The 22586-nt window shown below is 38.8% G+C and overlaps 3 protein-coding genes across 7 annotated transcripts in view; all 3 read right to left on the reverse strand.

The window, feature by feature from the left end:
- Nucleotides 1-2099, reverse strand: part of sytl5 (synaptotagmin-like 5) — a 37872-nt gene extending 35773 nt beyond the window's left edge. For 4 of the 5 annotated variants that reach the window (XM_072686425.1, XM_072686424.1, XM_072686423.1 and 1 more), the window contains exons 1-2: nucleotides 1977-2099; nucleotides 460-495 (exon numbers count right to left, since the gene is read on the reverse strand). The gene's annotated coding sequence lies outside the window, so the exon portion shown is untranslated. Of the gene's footprint in view, nucleotides 1-459; nucleotides 496-1057; nucleotides 1166-1976 lie in introns of all 5 variants that reach the window. The other variant, XM_072686422.1, reaches the window with a different exon arrangement.
- Nucleotides 2100-11551: 9452 nt separating this feature from the next.
- Nucleotides 11552-17218, reverse strand: asb11 (ankyrin repeat and SOCS box containing 11). The gene is made up of 7 exons (XM_072686427.1): nucleotides 16455-17218; nucleotides 15818-15897; nucleotides 14006-14113; nucleotides 13760-13910; nucleotides 13047-13181; nucleotides 12358-12543; nucleotides 11552-12261 (listed from the first exon to the last, which is right to left on the reverse strand). The coding sequence occupies exons 1-7, from the start codon at nucleotides 16549-16551 to the stop codon at nucleotides 12137-12139; spliced, it is 882 nt and encodes a 293-aa protein (XP_072542528.1). The 5' UTR covers nucleotides 16552-17218; the 3' UTR covers nucleotides 11552-12136.
- An 87-nt stretch (nucleotides 17219-17305) lies between these two features.
- On the reverse strand, nucleotides 17306-22322 carry piga (phosphatidylinositol glycan anchor biosynthesis, class A). The gene is made up of 6 exons (XM_072686426.1): nucleotides 21554-22322; nucleotides 20562-20994; nucleotides 20333-20465; nucleotides 20094-20226; nucleotides 19721-19927; nucleotides 17306-18247 (listed from the first exon to the last, which is right to left on the reverse strand). Exons 1-6 carry the CDS (start codon nucleotides 21920-21922, stop codon nucleotides 17996-17998), a joined length of 1527 nt encoding a protein of 508 aa, XP_072542527.1. The 5' UTR covers nucleotides 21923-22322; the 3' UTR covers nucleotides 17306-17995.
- Between the last annotated feature and the right edge of the window lie 264 nt (nucleotides 22323-22586).

The following is a 22586-nucleotide window of genomic DNA, read 5'->3' on the forward strand; positions in this document are numbered from 1 at the left end:
GAGACAAAGGCCATTAGACCTATGAAGTTTTGACTGCATTAATTACAGAAACTCTCTACCTGCTTCTGTATCACCTCTAGTCAGTTGTAAAGTATGTGTGACACTGATTGTTTATGTGTATGTGTTGTAACAACCAGAATAAGGTCAGAAAAAACAACCAAATATTGGTGCCTGTGACAATGTGACTATTGTGCAATAGCAATGAACTATTACCACTGTGACACGATGGCACTCTCTAACTGGCTCCCACCTTGTGTACACACACACACACACACACCTGTATGTGTACACAGTGCCCTGGGCAAACACACAGACACACACACACACAGACACACACACACACAGACACACACAGACACACACATAACACCATCCCATTGCCTCTAAAATGTTGAAAAACACAAACTCATTTCCAAAAGAGATGCAGCAATTAAGAGAGAAATTGGTACTGTGACTCACCAAATGTTAACTCTCAGCTCACTAAAACTTGGGCTTCTAGTAAAGCAGACGAGAAAAAGAAGAAAGAAAACTGTTTATGTTCATGAGAAATGTAGTGCATAAAGACACAAAATACCAATTATATGTAGATTAGCCTGATGGTGCTATTTGTTCCTGCCTTGCATCTTTTTTGCAGCATCTATCTTTTACATAAATAATATTTGTCCTTGTCATGTGAACTGGGTAATAGACATACAACTGTGAACTTTGTACACAGTCACTCCCTGTGCTTTGGTGAAAGACTTAAGTCTATAAAAGTACACTGGTGTGGCGGCTGTGGCACTGGATATGGGAGCAACATAGTCTTAAAAAGGTGCAAGTGGTTAATTAGTGATAGCGTCTTTTACTAACATTAATAATTTTGTTTATTTGCCTTTCAGTTTATTAGCTTAATCTTTTAAACATCTTTATAATCTTCATTAAACAAAACTAAATGCACTTCTAGTGGAATTTCATAAACAAACACCAAGGACACCAATGAACTCATACCACTGTCACCAAGATACTACAAAATATCACTGAAAGAATTGTAATTTATCATGCAGCATGCAAAGTTTACCTTATAATTTACTTTGTAAGTGCAAGTAAATCAGTGACATGTGTCTTTTGCCAGCCATCTCCCCTGTAGGGTCATTAACTGCTTGATTAACCCTGTGGACCTTTAAAACTGCATTGTAATTGAGAGAGAGCACGTAGCATAGGTAAGTGTACATCCCCAGTGTGCGCATTTTTAGAAACAGAAAAGGTCCTTATTGATTATCTTAATTACTTTTACACTGTAGAAAGAACATCAGGCACCAGACCAAAATGCTTGTCTGTAGGCAGCTTTATGACTTCCCTCGTTTCCATACTGACTAAGAATCTTACAAGCCATTCATTTACTCAGCAGACCACAGCCTAATCCAAAATCCAAGATTGGATAATCAGGGTAATCAACAAAATTGCTATATTCCATTTAGACACGAAGCGTGTTCTTAGTCATTTTATATAGCTACTCAAAGGCTTAACAATTAAATACATAGAGGGTGATATTTTATTTTTTTTTTACTTTTGACCGCACTGAGGACAATGTAAACGGAAAAGAGGAAAAGAAATGGAAGACCCTGTCGTCTGCTGCATTGCACCTGTTCAAACAGCTGGCCCTGAGACTAAGGGGAAAGAGCAGGGAAAGCTCTTTCATTTCTATGCCTTGGCCTCGTTTCATCAATGAAAGCTGCTGTGACCACTACCAGTTCTCGGAAATTAGTATGTTCGCATAAACTGTATGACACCAAGTCAGCCTAGGACGAAGTCAGCCGATGGACAAACACGGGAAATGCTGGAATAAGAAAACAAAAAACGAAAGAACCGTCAGAGTTTCGCCGAACGCATGTTCTCCCTCTAAGCGTCGCAGTTTACCCTCCTCAAACAAGGACACCGTCGTGTGAATTTTCATGACATCAGAAAGCAGATACTAAAAACGAAGAACCGACTCCTACCTCAATTCCCGTCCATTACGCCGTAATACGCGGATGCATCACCAAAAACACAACGCTACAAGGTTTTCAACGTAGCGTACAAATTGTAGGGGATAAACGAGGTAATTCCACAATACAAGAGGATGTGTGGGCGGGGTCTGGGCAGCCCTGGGGCGTGACTTCGATAACATGAACAGTGGTTTGGGTTATATGATTGCTATGCGTAGTTAAGAGCTTGAATCCTTCGCACTGGAAAAAGGAGTAGAATATGTCATTTTTAACACAGTGCTTCCAGGCAGAGAAATGGCATGTAGTGCAGTAATGCAGAGTGGAATTGCGTTACAGAAATATACCATAAAACACCAAGAAACACCGTTTTATAAATATGACATATATATATTTAATGTACAAAAGCCTTCTTTTTTTATCGTAATTGGTCCACAGAGCTTTTTCCGAAATGCATCAGGCTTGTTTAGATGCTCCTTTGAAAACTTTGGACTCTTAATTTTGTGGTGAGGTTTTTTATGTTTTGTTGACCTCTTGAACTCTTACTGATTCCTGTAGGGTGCTTCGTGACAACTGCAAATATTTTTTTTCCCATTACTTTGTGCTGGTATCTTGACTGCAATCTATCCAAAGTCACAAAGAACCAGTGGTCCATGGACATCGATAGGTGGCGAGGAATTAGGTTTGTTGACACTTACATGTACCTAATTCTGATACCAGGTACATACACCAATTAAATGCTGAAAGTATACTAAAGTATCTTGTACTTCAAGATTTATTGGTGAAATTAAAGTGACAAGAACACCACTAGATAATCTGGTTGTTTATGGACATGTGTACAAATATTCTTGTATTTTATTCTAACTTTTATTTGGAAAACTGTAAGCAATCTCTGCCTACTATACATATTACATTTGTGTAGGGCAAACACAGTCAGAGAATGAATGAGCTCCCATCGAAACCATGGTTAGCTGCAGAGAACATGACAGGACAGTTTTCACACCGCATTGTTCATTTTTTGCAGTACCTAGAGAGATATTATTGCATTCAGCAGTGCTGATGTTTGCAGTTATATCCAGAGTGATGTGTGATGACACCATGCATTAATTGGCATGTCAGCAGCTTCAACCATCATAAAGAAAATGTGCTGCTTAAACTGTTTATACTACTTTTTGTTTATACTAAGTTTTGAATCCAATAAATCTAAATGTGGTAAATTAAGCTACTGAATAGATGTTTCACCTAAACGTGAAAAAAAATTCAATTGCAGACTTTCTTGCTCTTTAAGAAAAATGTAATTAAATTCTATTCAAATTTATTTATACAGCACTTTTCACAACAAGTGTCACAAAGCATCCAAAGGGTAGGTACGAGCAGCGAGCAAACAGCAGAGAACAGATAAGTGTAATGGTGGAGAGAAAAGAAAGGAGAAAATTAAGAAGAATGGTTATGACTATGAATAGACTAATATATAGCCTTTAAAAGAAGTAGATTAAAAAGACAGCTCAAAAAACCTGTAACCAAAGCAGTACAGAACCGTGTTAGTATGGAAACAAAACAAGCGAACAAGGTGAACGTGGCGGTGTGACGATGCTCTGCCAAACCCCTGTGAAGAGACACAAAGTCACTGGATAGATTGTGGCTGAAAGAAAGAGTGGGTTGTTGTGACAGGTTGGAATGGGTTGACTCTGTATAATTCTTTTATTAGAATTCTTTTATTTAAAACAAGCAAAAATAAAATCAATCATAAACATCAGGACTTAGTCTGTAATATTACTAGTATTGATATTGAATCCAGTGCGCACATTTGTTCACCTGCCTCATTCTCATTCTGTAAAAGATTGTAAAAAAGACATCACCCCTCTCATTGGTCCTTTGGGCAGTTTCGTTGATGAACTGGATGTTCTCTTGAGTGGACTCCCTGTTGATGCCCCACTTATTCTACTTGGCGACTTCAACCTTCCATCAGAGAAACTCCAGTCATCATGCCTTCTTCCATTGCTGTCCTCTTTTGATCTCACGTTCAACCAGTCTGCACCAACACACAGAGCAGGGAACACTTTGGACTCTCTGCTCCTTCAATCACCACTTCTGCAAGTTCTTCCACTCTTCACCGCAATCTTCGCTCTGTTTCCCCCTCAGCTCTCGCCTCAACTGTCCTGACCACTCTTTCTCATCTTGAATCTTTCTCCTCTCTCCCACTAGAAACTGCTACAGACACTCTCATCTATCTCCACCTCTGTCGACCTTCTCTGCTCTTTCTCACCTAGATCAGCAAATTCTTCTTCACCTTCCCCGTCAGATGTTCTCTGCAAAAACCGTAGAGAGCTAAGAATGGCTGAAAAGAAGTGGAGGAAGTCACAACACGACTCCGACCTCCGACTCCTATCAGTCTCTTCTCTCCAGGTTTAGAACGGAAGCTGCTGCTGCTAAAGCATCTTACTACAGGGGGAAACTGGAAGCATCTGCATCTGACCCACGCAAACTCTTCACCATCTTCTCCTCTCTCCTCAACCCTCCTACTCCCCCACCACCCAATACCCTGTCTGCAGACAAGATCCGCCAATCTTTCCCCCCTGCCTCTACCCCTCTCTCTACACTCGGCCCTCCTCCTCCCTCTTCTCTGTCCTGCTTCTCTCCTCTTTCCACAGATGACCTCCTACATCTTCTCACCTCTAATAATCCTACCACCTGTCCACTAGACCCTGTTCCATCCCCTCTGTTCCAAACAATCGCTCCAAACCTCCTTCCTTTCATCTCCTTCATCATAAACAGCTCTTTGTTGTCAGGTCATGTACCATCCGCCTTTTAAGTCTGCCAGAGTTGTGCCTATCCTAAAGAAGCCAACTCTGGACAGCTTGAACATTGGAAACTACAGACCCATTTCTCTTCTCTCCTTCCTCTCAAAGATTTTTGAACGTTCTGTCTACAACCAACTGTCTCTCTTTCTCACTCTGAACAATCTACAGGACTCTAACCAGTATGGCTTCAAAGCTGCACACTCTACTGAAACTGCTCTTATTGCAGTTACAGAGAAGCTCCATGCAGCTAAAGCTGCCAAACTGTCATCGGTTCTGATCTTTCTTGACCTCTCCGTAGCTTTTGACACAGTGGACCACAAGATCCTCCTGTCTATCCTTGCCGGCCTTGGAGTTACCGACTCTGCATGGCGATGGTTTGCATCGTACCTGCAGGGATGCTCATACCAGGTAATATGGCAGGGGGACACGTCCGCTCCTTGTAGTCTCTCCACTGGCGTTCCACAAGGCTCGGTTCTTGGTCCTCTTCTTTTCTCACTCTACACTAGCTCTCTTGGTCAAGTGATATCCTCTCATGGATTCTCTTACCACTGTTACATCGATGACACTCAACTCATGCTCTCTTTCCCACAGTCTGACACACAGGTTTCTGCCCGCATCTCAGCATGCCTCGCTGACGTCTCTTCTTGGATGGCGGCTCACCACCTCAAACTCAACCCCAGCAAGACGGAACTGCTCTACATCCTGGGAACTGCTGGACCTAAAAATGATCTTGCCATCTCCTTTGAGAACTCACTGGTCACGCCTTCTACAGAAGCTCGAAGCCTTGGTGTAGTCATGGATGATCAGTTATCGTTCTCAAGTCATGGTCATGCAGATTTCTCCTATACAACATTCTGAGAATTCAACCCTTCCTCTCTAGAGAGGCCGCCCAGGTGCTTGTTCAGTCTCTCGTCACTTCCAGACTTGACTACTGCAACTCTCTTCTGGCTGGTCTCCCTCTGCGCACCATCAGGCCCCTGCAACTCATCCAGAATGCAGCGGCATGGGTCGTCTTCAATGTTCATAAATTCAGCCATGTCACTCCACTGCTGCATTCTCTTCACTGGCTTCCTGTAGCTGCCCCTCCATACTTGATGGCAATGGTCAAAAGCCGATCCGCACCTAGAGCCCTCAAGTACGGCTCGGCTCGCCCCACCATCCCTCAAAATCCGCGGAAGACAAGCGTCCAGGCTTTTTTCTATCCTGGCACCAAAGTGGTGGAACGAGCTTCCCCTGGGTGTCCGAACGGCCGAGCCGCTCACTGTCTTCAAACGCAGACTGAAGACCCACCTCTTCAGAGAATACTTAGACGAATAGCAGAGTACTATGGTCACCTTATTGACTTGTGCTTAGTAATGTATCTTTGAACTATTAGTCTTATCTAACTAGCTATGGTTTTTCTTGGGTAAATAGCAAAGCACTTTTGTATGTCGCTCTGGATAAGAGCGACTGCTAAATGCCTTAAATGTAAATCATGAGCCGTGAGTGCATGCACATGAGTGAATAAACGTCAATAAATGTCAATACCATACTTACAGATTATACTGCCCAGCGGCGAGAAAAAGAGAAAATAGTAACCGACCCAGGACTGACCCTTGAGGAAAAACTCAAATGGTCTGTGATGTAGGCCTGCGTTTTTAATGCGATTTTTAAATTTTATATAAAGCTTTGACGTTAAAATCACAATGTAGCAGAGAAACAGCAATCCCAACATTCTCACTCTCTGATGTAATAATGAAAATGGATCAAGTTAAAACATCAGTTTACCCCTCTAGTTGCTGCTGCAAGACTCAGTGATGATGAAATAATAATAGACTATTATTACTATTACTATTATCATAGCACTTTTAACTATGCTGACATTAGCAGGCTGTATAACTAATTAGACACATGGAGAAAAAGCTGAACTTTGTAAAGAGTGTCTGTTAATGCAACCAACAACACGACAAGACTATTAAAACATCTAAATCTAATAGTTAAAGAAGAAGAAATTCAAAACAATAGTACGATTAACTAGCTAGTACAAGTTGCTTGACAGCTCGATTACATCTCAGTTCCTGCAGGCAGTCAATTATTTCATTCATAGGTGTAACCCCGCTGTTTTGTGATATAGCAAAATACATTTTAAAACTGATTCCTGGGGGAAAATTTAAAATAAAATGTGCCAGTATTAGTACAGAGAACACTAACTGTTTGAATAAGACATTTAAAGATGGTTAAGAAGAATAAAAATTTATGGAAATGAGTGGATGTTTTGTCATTGAAACATAAGGGGATTGGCAGAGCTCCACATCATACTGCAACCAGCCAGCATAGGCACTCGCTTTTGAGAGATGTTGTTCTGTCTATGCTTTTATACAGCTATAGACTGAAACTTATCCAAATGTGTGATCATAATGTATTGGAAGTGTAATTTACAGTTTGCCATAAGCCATGTGGTGCTGTGGTCAGATGAGACCAAAGTTTTTTGGCCTAAATGCAAAGCGCCATGTCTGATGGAAAAGTAACACTGCTCTGAACACGCCATCCCCGCTGTGAAACATGGTGGTGGCAGCATCATGCTGTGGGGATGCTTTTCTTTAGCAGGGACATGGAAGCTGGTCAGAGATGATGGGAAAATGGATGGAGCTAAATACAGGGCAATCCTGGAAAAAAAGTCTGTTGAAGGATGCAAAAGACTTGAGACTGGGAAGGAGATTCACCTTCCAGCAAGACAATGACTTTAAACCAGTGGCGGCTGCTGGTCTTTCAAAGAGGGGAAGCTCATTGTCGGGCTACATCATAAAATTTGTCAAGTCATGTTTATCTCTAAAATTGTAGCCTTGCATGTTTTCATTTAATACTTCAAAAACAGACTGAGCATTTCGCCCTTCTGAAACATAAAAAAACAACAATAAAGCACTTCTGAATTTTCAACATAGCGAACAATGACATAAAGTTTGCCACAGCAAGCAATATCAGTTGTTTCATCCACCTGCCATCCAAAAAAGGGAGCAGCCTGAATTTCATCTCTGATCTAATAAGAAACAGTGGCTGCAAGAGCAGAGATCAAGTCAAAACACATCTTACAGTGATTAAGTTACGGTGTAGAGCTCAAAATAGCTGTCAATCAAAACGGGATCCTCAAATCATCTTGCAGAAGCTCTACAATCAGACCCGCTTACAGCTCCATTCATCCCCAGAGACGCTCAACGTCCGGGGGCGGGACAAATCGTTTGCATTTATCAAATAAATTGAGTTTGATTGATCAGTGTCAAAAGTATAATACTGTGCTCGATTTGTGTTATCCCTATCATATTGTAATACTTAGAGCTCTTTACAAAATAAATAATAGATAATGTTGATCAAATGAGCAATCCTTTATTTTACATAGTTGAGAGAGCTCCCCTTACCGACCCAGAATGTAACACACTAAACATAGTTTAGTCAAATTTGTGTTTCTGGTTATAATTATTTTATGTATAGTTATTTTATGTTTTTCTCTATTAAATAAGGCTGTAATCTAATCACAATACTCACTTTTAACTTGACAATCATGCCTATGGATAAACAATTATAATTAAATAATTTTCTTATAATACTAATTTTTTGTCCTCCCACACATATTACACATAACACATTTTGCTATGGAAGGCACTGATCTTTTCTGTTTGTACCATGGAAAGGGGCCTACCAGCCTACCATGATTCCAGCCCAAAACATTACTTACAACCTTGTTGGGACATAGTGACCATCCACCAACCACCCACTACTCCATCCATCTGGACCATTCAGAGTTGAATGGCACTCCTCATACTGTCCTACATCATGAATGATTGAACTCATGAAAATTATAAATAACAATAAATACTTATATCATGGAATGAAGTTTATTCATTTCTTTTCTATTTTTTTACATTTTGTGTAGGTGCTCTAGCTAGGTTAAACACAAAATGCAATTATTTTGCACTCCACAATCTTCGAGGCCCTGGTGGACTTATGAGGTATGCTTGGTATCAATCTCCTGTTGGAAGGTCCAATGACACCCAAGCTTTAGTTTCCTCAGCTAAGGCATGACCCACTCACTCCTAGGATTACCTGATACCTGACTGAATCCATCTTTCCCTCCATGCGCTGCATGTTTCCAGTATTAAAGGAAGCAAAGCCTCCAGAGCATAACAGAGCCACTGCCATGCTTCTCTGTAGACAGGGTGTTCTTTTCAGCCTATGCTTTATTCTTCCTCTTTCAGACATACCACTGATCCATTGGCCCGAAAAGTTCCAGTCGTGTTTCATCACATCACTGTACAAAATCCCCAAACTTTTGTGCCTTTTTAATGTGGTTTTGAGCATATTGGAGCAGATTGTCTTGTGCTTTTGGGTAAATAAAGGTGTACACACATTTTGTGTTAATTTTGGAGAAGCTTGTTATATTAGTTGTGTTGAGCTATTTTAGTGTACATTTTGCTAATACACCATTTGCGATTTATTAGTAATGAATAATTATTAATTTACAACAGAGGTTCAATAACTTCAATTGCAACTGTATAATAATGCTAAAGTCATGAGAGATTATCAAATTATACAAAAGTACTTGTGTGTTGGTTCAGTCACATGTTGAGTAAAATCAAGCTGTTGTTTAGGGGGCACTTTATAGGTTAAGATGCCTATATAAGAGAGTTTGTCTTGTAAGGGGGCACTTAAAACAGAATTTATTTTGAAGCTATGCGAATGTCTGTTTAAAAGCTACTGAAATGATTACATTTAGCAGAAATTAAAGTTGTCCATATAAGAGTTGAAGAAGAGTTTATTTTGTATGAGGCACTTGATTAAATACTTAAAACTAGTTTTGCAGCTATATAATTATAATAAGTCTATTATTATTCTTTTCTTGTCAATACAATTCCACCAAAGTTTGAAATGTCCAATTAAGAGATGTAGTTTATTGTGTAGGAGGCATTTGAGTAAATACAAAACTTAGAGGTATCTTTTAATTTTTAGCCTATTCAAACTAGCTAAGGATAAGAGTGTCTGCTAAATGCCTTAAATGTAAATACAACTTGTTTTGGAGCCATTCTAATTATGCTTTAAAACCTATTGAAATTATTACACAATTTCAATAGGTTGTGGCTGTTTGATATTGTTGCCAATAATAAGTATTCTAATAATTGTATTGCTTTTGCACAAAAAGTTTAAAAAACGATTTAGTGCAAATATGAAACCAACTTTACCACAGCTAGGGCCAACATGCTGCTATTAGCCTTGTCATTTTATCTTTGCATTAGTAAACATGACATTATCTTCCACAGTTATGCTGATGATACACAACTGTACATATCTGCACAATATCTGCATAAACTAGAATGACAAAATTAGACTAAATATAATCAAGGACTGTCTAAAAGATTTTAATTCTGTGTAACTTCCTCAACCTAAACTGTAACAAAACAGAAAATTAGGTCATGCTTTAATTGCTTCAAGAGCATTTGTTTTATAAAGCCCCCACATGCTCATACTGTGCCTGCTGTAATAAGTAAAATAGTATTACATTTGGTAAAAAAAAAGGCAGTCGCAGCACGCAAACCTGAGAATATTAGTGAACTGAAGGCATTGTCTGTTCTATTAATTGTGTTAAGATATTTCAATTGTTCTTGTTTGACTGGTTTAGTCTGTGCATTTTGCAATGGGGATTGAATAATTTCAATTTTACTTGTAAAGTTGTTGCAAATGTAAGTACAACTTACTGGGAAGTGTTGCCACTTTGCCAACACCAACACAAGTCTGGTAGATCAAAACGGTCACTCTCACCTGAGAGGAAACTGGTTTGGATGGTCAGCAATCCCAAGCACAAACGAGACACTGGCTGGTCCTGAACTGGAACACCACACTCTTGAAAAATAAAGATGCTTTAAATGGTTCTTCGAACGATGTAATTGAAGAAACGCTTCTGAAATAATTTACTTGAATAATAAATACCTTTTAATGCAAGACTCAAGACTATAATGTGCTTGCTGTAGCAAGTTAAAATAGTAGAATCGTTGTAATGTAATACATGTAATACAGTTGGTTTCATAATTGTGGTTTCTACAAAAAAAACGTATTTAATGTTTAGAAATTAAAATAAAATTAGTTTTATTGCTTTTCTGTAGTATGTTGTGATAACCATGATAATAATACATATCGGAATATTATGACCACAGCATATTAAATTGTCATGTTTTCACTGTATCACTCCCCTCCGAGGTGCTCACAGGACTCAGCCCCCCTGCCCATAGAAAAAGTGGGGATTCTGGTAATCTGGTAATTAGTATATATTTTTTTTGTTTCTAGGCTTCGCATTTTGTTTTTGTTCGGTTCATTTTCTCTTCCTCAACCGCTGAAGCACTTCTTCGTAACTTTTGTTCTCTCCCTCCCTCTCTCGTTTTCCAAAGCCAGGCTTAGTATGTTTTTGTTTCTCCCCTGTATTCTTCCTGCTTCTTTCTAGTTTTAGACACCAAGCATGTCTTGTGGTGTTCTGTTGTTTATTTTCATCTTCCCCTCCTGCTCAGTGGTTCTTGGTCTTCCCCGGTAAACATTCCCAGTGTTACTATTCCCCTATATCAGCTCTCATTCCTCCCAGACCCTGTTTTGTTTTGCCTTGCCAGTCCAGGTTTGTCATCTTAGTTTTGTTTAATGTAAATCTTGCTTTGCTCCATCTCTGCAAGTGTTTGCTACTTTACTGCCACACCTGACCCGTCATGACATAACTTAGCTCCTCTTCCCATTGTTAGAAATCCGGCGTCCAGGAGGCAGATTCAGGAGTCAGGAGACTGGATCTTCAGGGTTGATGAGTTTATTGATACACACAGAGATGTACAACTCGATCGGTCACGGTCAACCCAGTCTGATTAGGGGTATTTTGAGAGGGCCTTATATACATTGGAAATTGTGGGAGGAGAAAGGTTGATGAAGAGGAGTTTAAGGAGGGGGATGAAGGATGAGTCACTTGGAGTATCAACAATAGGGGGTCATAGTTATCACTTTAAAGAGGGGTAGGAGGTGGGTGAAGTTGAGGGCACTTGGAGTGTCAACAATAGAGGGTGATAGTTATAATATATACAAAAGGTGAGACAAAGGATTAAGATAACCATTTGATAACAAGTTGAAACCACATGAAAGTAATGTTAGAAAAGACCATATTTTCTCTCACCATATAGGGGCATTTTGTTTTATTATTACAGACTGTAGTTCACAAAATTAAATGTAGTATTTTCAGCTTGATAAATTCACTGAACTGAGTTTTTCCCTGAGGTTTTATTTTAATGTCAGCAACTATAATGCGCAAAAATTTATAATACTGTACTTACATTGTTATGTATTTTATGTAGTTGGTGTGGTATGCCTGGCAGGTGTATGTTACTGATACAGAACATAACTGTGTAAAATGTGTGGTAAATAGAGGATGTTTGCTCTTTTCAGTCTTTCTTGGCCCAAGGTACGTCGGATACACAACCTGCTCAGCTGTGACAAAGAACAGGGACCTAAAAACAAAAAACAAACAAAAAATTTAAATGTGTTTTAATAAAGCTTTGGTGTATAATTACACTACTGTAAGAATTGTATATGCATTCTCTTGCCTGCTGTCTGCAATAGATGCTTGATATAGATATCTGTAGCCAGGTCAAGAGGTGTCCTGCCTTCAGAATTCCTACATTTCCTATCAGCCCCATGCTCTAGCAACAACTCCACCTCCTTGACCCCACCCGCTCTGACAGCAGCATGCAGTGGTGTGTCACCACCACGCCCACATTGCACATCAGCACCTAAACCAATATAAATGTGTTAATGCATAAACAATACAAGATATTGTAACAGCATAGTACACTTAGTAACACTGCATGTAGTTTTGTGCACATCATAGGCCACCATAGACAGTTATATTTACACTTTTTATCTGACAGTATTTAAGTTTAATTCGAATTCTTTATCTAGTTGTTTATTTGCTCTGGTAAACACTAAGTGAATAATAACGTTAATACAATAAATGTGCTTAAATGTCTGACCTTCTTGTTATAATCCCATACCTGTTCTGCATTAATCAAAACTTACTACGTACTTGCATAATCCAGTGTGCTGGGGTGCACTGGAAATCTCTTTTGAAAACAAGAACTTAGTTAATGTGTAATAATGCTTCCCATTTTTCCTAAATGTATATGATTTGCCAGCAAAAAAAAAACAACTTTTTTTAGCATTATCAATAGACCTCTTACATTTTTATTTTGTTTATTTTTCCTATAACTGTAAGTGAAAGTGTGTTTATACTGACCTAAGATGAGAAGTCTCTGAACAGACTCTGTGCTCCTGGCCTCACAAGCACAGTACAGGGGTGTTCCCACTCCAGCCACCATCATATTAGCATTCACTCCGTGAGACAGCAGCAGCTCCACACACTCTGTGTGATCTAAAATGCATTCACACACTGTTATGTACACTGATCAGCCATAACATTAGCACCTCTGACAGATGATGGCACACAGTGGCATCTGGCAAGGCAAGGAGTGGGATATATTAGGCAGCAGATGCACATTGATTGTCTTGATTATCTGTAGGTACTCATGTTGACTGGGACTGCCTCAAATGCGCTCAGAAAATCTCAGAATATTTTTCATCTGGAAAATGTGTAAATATCTTGCAAAGTATTCCTAATGGATATGCAGAGATAAAATCACCCAAAACCATTTTTCCAATGCAAAGTGACATCTCACTGAATTCAGTCAAAATCAGCAGGTAAATCAGCCTGTTATTTTCTCAGAGGTAGAGGAGTAGTAGTTATTGTTTAAAATCACAAGCTAAACCTTCTTTTTATACTAAGGTAGATACTTTGATTAACATTAAGGCAAGAAATGCAACATATTCCCAAAATATTATTAAAGGGATGTTTTATGTTAACAAAATGTTTGCAGATATATTTTGATTGCCAACATACATGAAGCGAAGAAAGAAGTCACAAAATACACTTGCTTCTATAGTGTTACACACTTTTCTTTGCTGCTTCATGGATGGGCGAGTTGAGCAGGTGAGCTGGATGGTGGGCAGAGCTGTGCATCAGTAGGACGCTGAGGAGGGCAGGGTTTCCACTGTAGCATGCATTAAGAAGGGGCGTGGTTCCATCAGCAGACACAGTGCTTGCCTGAGAAAGCATTTACATTTAGATAATAGCTGATTCAGACACATACATTATACTGTATATAAATAAATAATGTGCAGTGGCAATTCAGAACATACATTAGCTCCATGTTCCAGCAGAAGTTTTGCGCATGCCAAATGGCCACCAAGACAAGCCTCATGCAACGGAGTGAAACCATTCAGTGTGACCACATCTACATGCAGTCCCTGTGTAAACACAAGCATATAACTACTCAGTCACACTGAACATGCATACATTCCTGGCAAGACATACTCTCCATCTCTGTCTGACAGAACTGAATAAGCAGTTACTGGAATGGAAAAGCAGAAAGTTGCTTTCAGAACTACAATTTTGAATGTTACTCAGCTTTGTTAATGTACACTCCATGCCAAGCATTTGGAGGCAACACTAACTGTAAAATACAATGAAATATAGCTAGAAGTGGCACAAGGGGCAGTGGTGGCTCAGCGGTTAGAGCGCCGGGCTATCGATAACAGGGTTGTGGGTTAAATGCGGAGGACACATTTCGCTGTACAGTATACACTGTACAGTGACAAATACGTGCACCTTTACCGTTACCTTTTCTATGGGTCCAAGCAGTATGGGTCTATGGGTCCAGCAAACTGGAAGTCAATGAAGGCAAATTGCTTATTTTAAATATAAGATAAATTTACAGTTACTTTATACATGGAATGCTTGTAGTATGGGTTCACTCTAAACATTTAAATGTTTAGATAAGGGTTTTTTTGGCAAACTGTTTACAAACTGCAAACATTTTACAAAGTCAATTAGATGGTGTAACAGTTACTGATTTGATTGACCAATTTGATAAGATATGGCTGCTACTACTTTAATATGTTGTAGTAAAATAATTGTACAGTATAACAATGTAAAATAATATTTGTTGTTTTTAGAGTAGCTAATCCAAAAGATCTTTCTATATTATGTTACATTTGGCTGAAAAAAGTCAAAGCCATCTGGGTGAGATTAGATGGCTGATTTGAAACATTTTCTGTCATAAAATAATTGGTATGTAATTGGTATGTTCTAAACTCATATGTTTATAAACATAAAAACATGTATATTAAAAAAGACTACTTATGGTTTTCTAATGTCTAAGGACAGTCAATAATTTTAGTTTGATTGACCATATTGACTAATCTGGCTAATAATTACTTGAATACAGTATGTTGTCCTAAATTGACTTTATGTTGGGAATGTGCATAGTATAACTCTAAACTATAAAAAATATTTATTGCTAGTTATTAAAAACTATTGTTTAATAATGTGATAAAATTGAATTTTGAGACCATTAGATAGGTGGTAATTGCTGATTCATTTATTTTAGTCATTTCTTCACCAAACCATACAGAATAATTCTTTGGGCAAGTATACCAAGTGAATTAGACAATATATTAATCAAATATATACAAATTTCATATATTTATTAAGAATATTATTAATAAGGAAGTAAAGTAAGTTTATGTTTTGATAGTATTCGTGTTTTGGTTAAATCTAATTTATTAAAATTAGAATCAGAATTGTAACGCCCCCTGTTGTTGGATCGAAACAAGTATTATTTTGTAGGTCTGCACTAAATTTGGTCACAATCATACAATATATGATTGACTTGTGTCTAAAGCTTGATTGTCAAAATATACATTTTAAGATTACTTACTATAAATTCTAAGACTAGTTTGAAATGTGTTTAAACAATAAACAATTAGTTTATAATTAGAAAATAGTAAAAACAGTAACTCAACATCTGTTGACAAAAGTCCCACAAAGTTGAAATGCATAATACAGTATATGCAATGTGGGTGATACCCTTTGAATTCTGATCGGTCAATGTTTTTTTCAAATATGCCAGCCTCATATAGTGCTTACAATATTTTGTGCCCTTTCTGTACCTGAGAAAGTAGTCTCTTCAGTGGCAGCAGGCGACCTTGCAAAGCCGCATCGTGGAGAGGAGTTCTGTCTGCCCACGAACCTGGAACAAACACTCCATCACAAACTGAGGCCAAAAGCAGGGCACATATCCCTCAGCTCTTATTAACAGTACCATTATCATTAACCACTATAACACTAATTATGAGAAGCTTTCTGGGTCCAGCAATGTTTTTTTTTTTTTACATTAACTGAACAGCTGCTCAATAAGACACCTTTAATTTAATGGATTCCAAACCTGCTCCTGGAGTATCCAACAAAACCAAGCCACTCATCAAGTAATCAGAACTACAGGACTGAGGTGGCTACTCTGTTAACAAACCATTCCCTAGTTGAAGTGGGGTAAATACTCAAATAAGCAAGACAGCCTTCATTTTTTTTTTTATCATCAAATGGGCACATGTTCACAGTTACAGTTAATGCAGTACAGTTGGGTTTCTATGTGTCAGAAGAGATACCATGGGACTGAAAAGCAAGTAAGATTTATATTACAGTGAGTAAAATGTGTAAAATTGTACAAAATGTAGCTTGCAATGCATTCTTCAATGTCTTTTCAATAAACACATGTAAACAGCTTAGGTTTTGTAAAAGAGAACTTACCTGCCATGAGTGTGTTGCACACCTGTCCCCCATACAATCGACGATCTTGCTGCCAAAGCTGATCCCACACACACACCTCAGCATGGACAGCATTCATTCTTCAGCCTTCTAAACAACTTTTCCACAACCAAAAAAAAAACCTTGTGTTCAGTGCAATGGCCTTTTGCATTATATGGCCTTCAGAAAAACACACATGCCCCCCAACAAAACTGTACCACCCACTACTTATCATGCAGATACCTCCCCCGCCTAGGAGTGAAGAGACTCTGCATGACAATGGGACAAAGCATTCCTAGACACTAACACTTTGTATAATCTAATCCATAACCCACGCTGGTTTGTAAAATCAAACTAAACACACACCACCTGATATACCTGCATCACTTTATCAATATAATGTTCTTAGCAATATATACTTCACAGAACTTAATTATGAACTCAGTTTAAAACTCTCATTTACTCAAATGTGAAATAAGACACTGTGCCTGATACATTTGAGCATTCAGATAAATCTAACTGACCAAATACATTGTAGTGATTCACTACTCTACCTATGCAGAAAGGAAAAAGTTTCATGCCTACCTAAAGTGTAAAGAATGCGTAAAAGCAGTTAAGTCAATGTGAGAACAGGGCGTTAACAAAGCTATTGTTTAGCCTTGAAAGAAGGAATGTCTGTATTATCAGTGATGTTTGGGCTTCAGCACAGTAGTTCTCTACTACTATGAATCAACTACCTTCCACATAAACAAATCTTTACTTTTGCATAATGTTTGTACCACTTAAGATTTGTGAAGTGACACATTATCTTAAGGTGTGTGTGATTAAATGGAAAGAATCAAACATACAAAATATTAAACAAAACAATATGGCACTTTAATACAGATAATCCATTGGCTCAATATCATTTAACGCTGATAATGTTTCTTTTGTCTATAAGCAAGTAAAGAAGTTCTAGTTTAAATAAAGAAATACATAAAAAAAGCCATTTGAACCAGTGTTATTGACTAATGAAGCCTCCAACAGTGACTGCTGCCCCCCGCCAAAAAAAAAGTATTAGAATGCATATAATCATTTTACTTGATTTTACGGTGCGTAAAGTGGAGCATTTATACAGTACTTCCACAATAAATGCTGTGTAGAATACCTGTAGGTCTTAAAAGATTCACAAACAATAATGTCTTATATGTAGCATGTTTAGAAAAGCCTGTTTTGGGAGGACTTCTGTCTCAGTTCTGTCAATTTCTACATTGGTTCATGAATGTGTGCATTTCTCAGAAAAACTATTTTAATGAGCTATGTGTATTAAAGATGCAAACAAAATTCAGAAGCAATAAAGTAAAAAGAGGCTAGTATTTGGGTCAAAAAAATGATCAGACTCAAGATGTTTCTTTTACTGGCATGTAAACAGAAATATTAAATATAATCTTTAAATCTTAAAAAAAATAAAATAAGAAAAAAAAATCCCAACTAGAATGTAGCAAAAATGTAGGACTACCAGCTGACAAGAATCTAACATTATTAATTACAATAGCCCGAGCAAGTTAAGCAGAATGTGAGTCTTTTGACTTTTGCCTTATAAAGCTCCTCTTCCAACAGTTGTCTGGGCCAGATGCATCCAATGCAACATCAATGAGATGATTGGGGTGGAGCCATTGCAGTAACAGCAGGAAGAGGAAGTCGATGATAGCCACAAAGGAAAAGATAGACCCTGCAACAGCACCACAGTGGTTGCGCAGCCTCTGCAGTCGAGCAGGCAATGGTAAGACAGGCTGCCGGCATGCCTGGTCATACACCTAAAACACATGCACAAACACAAAAACTGGCACTAGGCTTTTTAAGGTCTGATCATTATCTAGGTCTAAGTCACAATTATAGCCAAACATATCTAATCAAACTAATAAGACAAAATCAGTTGTACTGTTCATGGATTTATTAAGCGTACTAAGTAAACATCCATGGTGCAGGCTAGAAATGTAAATGAACCAAATTAAGGAACACACAGATTCCTGTTTAGCAGCAATCCTCTCCACGAAACCTTTCCTGTTTTAATTGTTCCATTAATAACTGCAAGGCATCCATAATACCTGAGCAGGGAAAATGCCAAAATGTGCTAGTCAACCTCAACAGTAGCTTAAACAGCGGTTTATGAATAGTTAGTTTGCATGTCAAGAAAGGACATTTCCTGTAGGTGGTTCAGTCACGTTAAGCAACAAAATGCACTACATTCTGATGAGAAACAGTAGTCTGGCTTGTGAGGCTAGCATTATCATAGGGGTCGAGAAATGCCTTATCCTGGCATGATTTTCATTACTATAGAGGATATGCACATGACATCACGGGTGGCGGGAATCACAAACTATCACAATTACTCAGGTCACAGGGTGCTGGCTTCTTACTAGTTCTTAGACTTCACAAAGCTTCAGCTGGGGGAGGAACCTTTTCTTATAAAGACCATCAACTCTGGAATAACCTTCAAGTCTAGTATGAAAACTCACTTGTTTAGCTTTTGGCAATTCATATTTCCTTCCAGATAAAGGTTGTATGCACAGGGGTTCATGGACACAGAGAACTGTGAAAAACCGAGATGTTGGTGCTATGCACATGATTACCCAGGTTTGTGGATGGTCAAGCAGGTGGACACTAGTGTTAAAGGGTGCTCCTGTGTCTGTTACCTTATGGCGCTCTCCTTTTCGTTAGGCAGTTAGTTCCAGTCGCTAGCCATAATGTTCACATTCTCTGTACTCCATAAATCCAAACAGAACTAATTCCATCTGTTTACCTTTTTCCGATTAAATGACCGCCCACCTGTCCAGCCTGACATTGATGGAAGACATCAGGCTCTCCTGCTACCCGCTTTAAACCATCTGCCCACCCTCCATCAACAATTATGTTGAAGTTTACATGGACTATTTGCTACTAGTATAATTATTATTATCCATATTAACCATCATCATTACTTTCATTATTCTTACCATTACTGTATATCATATTATATCAGTACACCTGAGCATAACAACAAAGTTATGTTGTGGTACGGTGACTTATTTTTTTTATCAATAATGTTTTATACAGTTTTGACCAGAGGAGGTTTCTTAAGGGAGTTTTATGTGGTGTTGATCTATTAACTGAATTTCTGTAAAGCTGCTTTGTGACATCAGTTGTAAAAAAAAAAGTGCTATACAATAAACCATAAGTTTAATCTGACAGCAACAGCTACTTATGTTTTATTAAGTTTTTATATGAAGTTTTCACTCAAGCTCACATACCTTCTCTGTACGTTCAGCAATGTTTCTCCAAGTGTAGAGAGTTTGAACTTGATGGTGGACGGCTGCTGGAGACGGTACATTGCCCGAGCGCTGCCTGGCAATGACAGTTTCCAGTCCAGCACAGAGGGAGCTAACTGTGGGCTCACACAGCGTTACCAACTCATCAGGAAGAACCTCAGGTATACCTCCAACACGAGTGCTAACAACCTATACACACACAGACACAAAAGACTACAGGTCTATGCACCACAAATGTCGTGTGTACTGGTTATATGTACTAATAAATATGAACAAATAGTCAAAATGATGATATGTACTTTTCCAAGAGTCCTTATTCATAGTAGTAAATACCACCACACAAACTAATACAAACCTGAAGGCCACAGCTCGCCCCCTCCACTATGGCCATGCAGAATGCTTCGGTCAGTGAAGTGTTAAGAAAGATATGACCCTGCACAAGGACGTCTCTTACATCCTTATGATTAAGAGCACCCAAAAGACGCACCCTATAAACATGATAACATTACATAAATCTACAACAAATATGCCTCATTATATAACACCATTCAGAAACAATAACATTACAACGGGTTGACATATAAACTTTCTTACCTGTCATGAAGCTGATACTTCTCCCTAACTTCCTCCAGAACAATTCTCTTTGGACCTTCTCCACCAATTAGAAAGCAAAGATCAGGATGTCTGGCACACAACTTTGGAATGATTCCACCCAGCAGATCAATTCCTGGAAATCACAGACCTACAAATTACTCTATTCTACATCATAAGACTACTAACGTTGTACGTGTTATAGGTTGAAAAGCACCACACTTCTTCCTACCTTTCCTGTACACCAAGCGGCTAACTACTACAATGGTGATCTTGCTGCCATCACGGGAACTTGGGTCAGGGGTGAAGTCAGTGGGGTCAACAGCATTAGGAATGACAGAGACTATGTCTGGGTTGAGGGCAGCTCTCAGCACAGTGTTTTCCTTACTGGTGTACGACACACACACAATGTGGTTGGTGTCACACAGTGACACAGTCAGTAGTTTGTTGGTTAGAACAGAGCTGAGGTCAGCAAACCCAAAAAGTGAGTGATCAGTGAAGACAGTGTTGAGGCCCATAGTCTTGGCGTGAAACAGGGCATCATGAGCCATGGCCGAGAAGGAGCTGTGGGCATGCACCACAGTGACACGCTCACGTACAAACACACACCTGAGCAGGGGCAAGCTGTGGAAACAGGTGGTGGCTGTAGACTGGTTATACATCACCTACAAAAGACAGAAGAACGGTCAGTAGTTTATTTCAATTTACCAGAACTCTCATTTTCTAAAACACAAAATCCCCATATTACACTTACAAGAAACACCAAGCCTTATCAGCCAACCATTTTTAGGAATACATTTCTTCTAAAAACCCACTTACAGTTTTCAAGAAGATTCTTCCACTAGCTTTCCACTAGATTTTGGCATACTGCTGTGAGGATCTTATTACATTCAGCAACAAGTGTTAGTGAGGTCAGGATGTTGGATGATCACCACCCCACTTTAATCCCAACTCCACCACTCATCTCAAACATTTTTGATAGAGCATCAATTTTCCAACACAGTTTAATGCTGGGGTGCCTTATACAGCTTAGCCAATTCCTGGCATTAGGCATGGTGACAATATGTTAATGTCTTTGCCTATTCAATTAGCAGTATTTCTCTACATAGACTAGACAAGTTGTTTGTGCATTGGTACATCTGTGAATATATTCGTTACAAGGGGTGTCAGCAAACATAGTGTACAGAAATTCTGAATTAGCATAATTGATGCCAAGGCACAAACCTGCAGTGGGAGGTAATACACCTTCAGACCGTTGGTGAGGTAGCGAATTCCGCACCGATCACCATACGCATGTGTTGCTATGACGACCTTGTGGCCCTTCTCTATGAGGCACAGCGAGAGCTGGTAGATGTGGCTCTCAACCCCGCCCATGTTGGGGTAAAAAAAGTCAGACACCATACAGACACTGTGTTTCTTACGGATAGAACGTCTGACCGTGCAGGAGGGTTGTTTGTCATGATTGTGTGCTGTGGAAGGATTAGTGTCAGGTTTACAGGAGACAGAGGGCTGGTCATCGCCTCTCCTTCTTGGTTTCATGTTTAGATCCAGTAAAGGCCAGTATGATGATGCACCGGTTTCCTGAAAGTCCATACAGAGTTAATCCTGTCTGTCAGGCACATTTCCTGTTAACTCCCCAAACAACGCAGGCAGCTCAAATAAATCAAAAAGGAATAACAATTACATATATCCATCGAAAATGGTCGATAATATATTTAAAATTATCTGTTGTCCAGGTTAAGATTTTTTCCAAACCACAAACGCTAACTGAGCTCGACATTAGCTTGGGACAATATGTAAAGATAGCTAGCTACCTACGGTCAGATTCTGGTCGCCAAGCAGCAGGCTAACACCAATGTCTCTGCGCGTCTCTATAACGTTTAGTATAGTACGACCACACAATTAAATTGGGATTCAAACATATATCAACCGAGTAAAACGCAGTTGTCAGTATTTTTAACACCCTGCTGTATACCAATTCTTCTTCTGTGGGTTAATGGTGAATCTCAAACATAGATGTACACACCGCCACCTGCCGTACAACTTCGGAACTAGTCAATGCCTTTTTCCCCACTGTTATTCGCCCCCTTCCATTTTTCATTTTAGTATATAGACTACTTGATAACCATGCCAATACTGCTATACCTTGGTTTCTTATTTACAACTAATGTTACTTATATGTGCATAGACAAATACAGTATACTTAATTGTGGTATGTATCTTTTTAAATATGCTAAATAAATTTATCTTCATTTAA

The sequence above is a fragment of the Salminus brasiliensis genome, chromosome 8, assembly GCF_030463535.1.
Source record: "Salminus brasiliensis chromosome 8, fSalBra1.hap2, whole genome shotgun sequence".
NCBI lineage: Eukaryota > Metazoa > Chordata > Actinopteri > Characiformes > Bryconidae > Salminus > Salminus brasiliensis.

What these genes read in the sequence shown, in the direction of transcription:
- asb11 (XM_072686427.1), bottom strand. Translation starts at nt 16,551, where the DNA reads ATGAATGCTGTCCATGCTGAGGTGTGTGTGTGGGATCAGCTTTGGCAG. An exon ending in TGCTGGAACATGGAGCTAAT is followed by an intron (nt 13,911 to 14,005) that starts GTATGTTCTGAA and finishes ATGCTTTCTCAG; the next exon opens with GCAAGCACTGTGTCTGCTGA. An exon ending in GCATCTATTGCAGACAGCAG is followed by an intron (nt 12,262 to 12,357) that starts GCAAGAGAATGC and finishes TTTTGTTTTTAG; the next exon opens with GTCCCTGTTCTTTGTCACAG.
- piga (XM_072686426.1), bottom strand. Translation starts at nt 21,922, where the DNA reads ATGGACTTTCAGGAAACCGGTGCATCATCATACTGGCCTTTACTGGAT. An exon ending in GGGCGAGCTGTGGCCTTCAG is followed by an intron (nt 19,928 to 20,093) that starts GTTTGTATTAGT and finishes GTGTGTGTATAG; the next exon opens with GTTGTTAGCACTCGTGTTGG. An exon ending in TTGCTGAACGTACAGAGAAG is followed by an intron (nt 18,248 to 19,720) that starts GTATGTGAGCTT and finishes CATGTGTTTTAG; the next exon opens with GTGTATGACCAGGCATGCCG.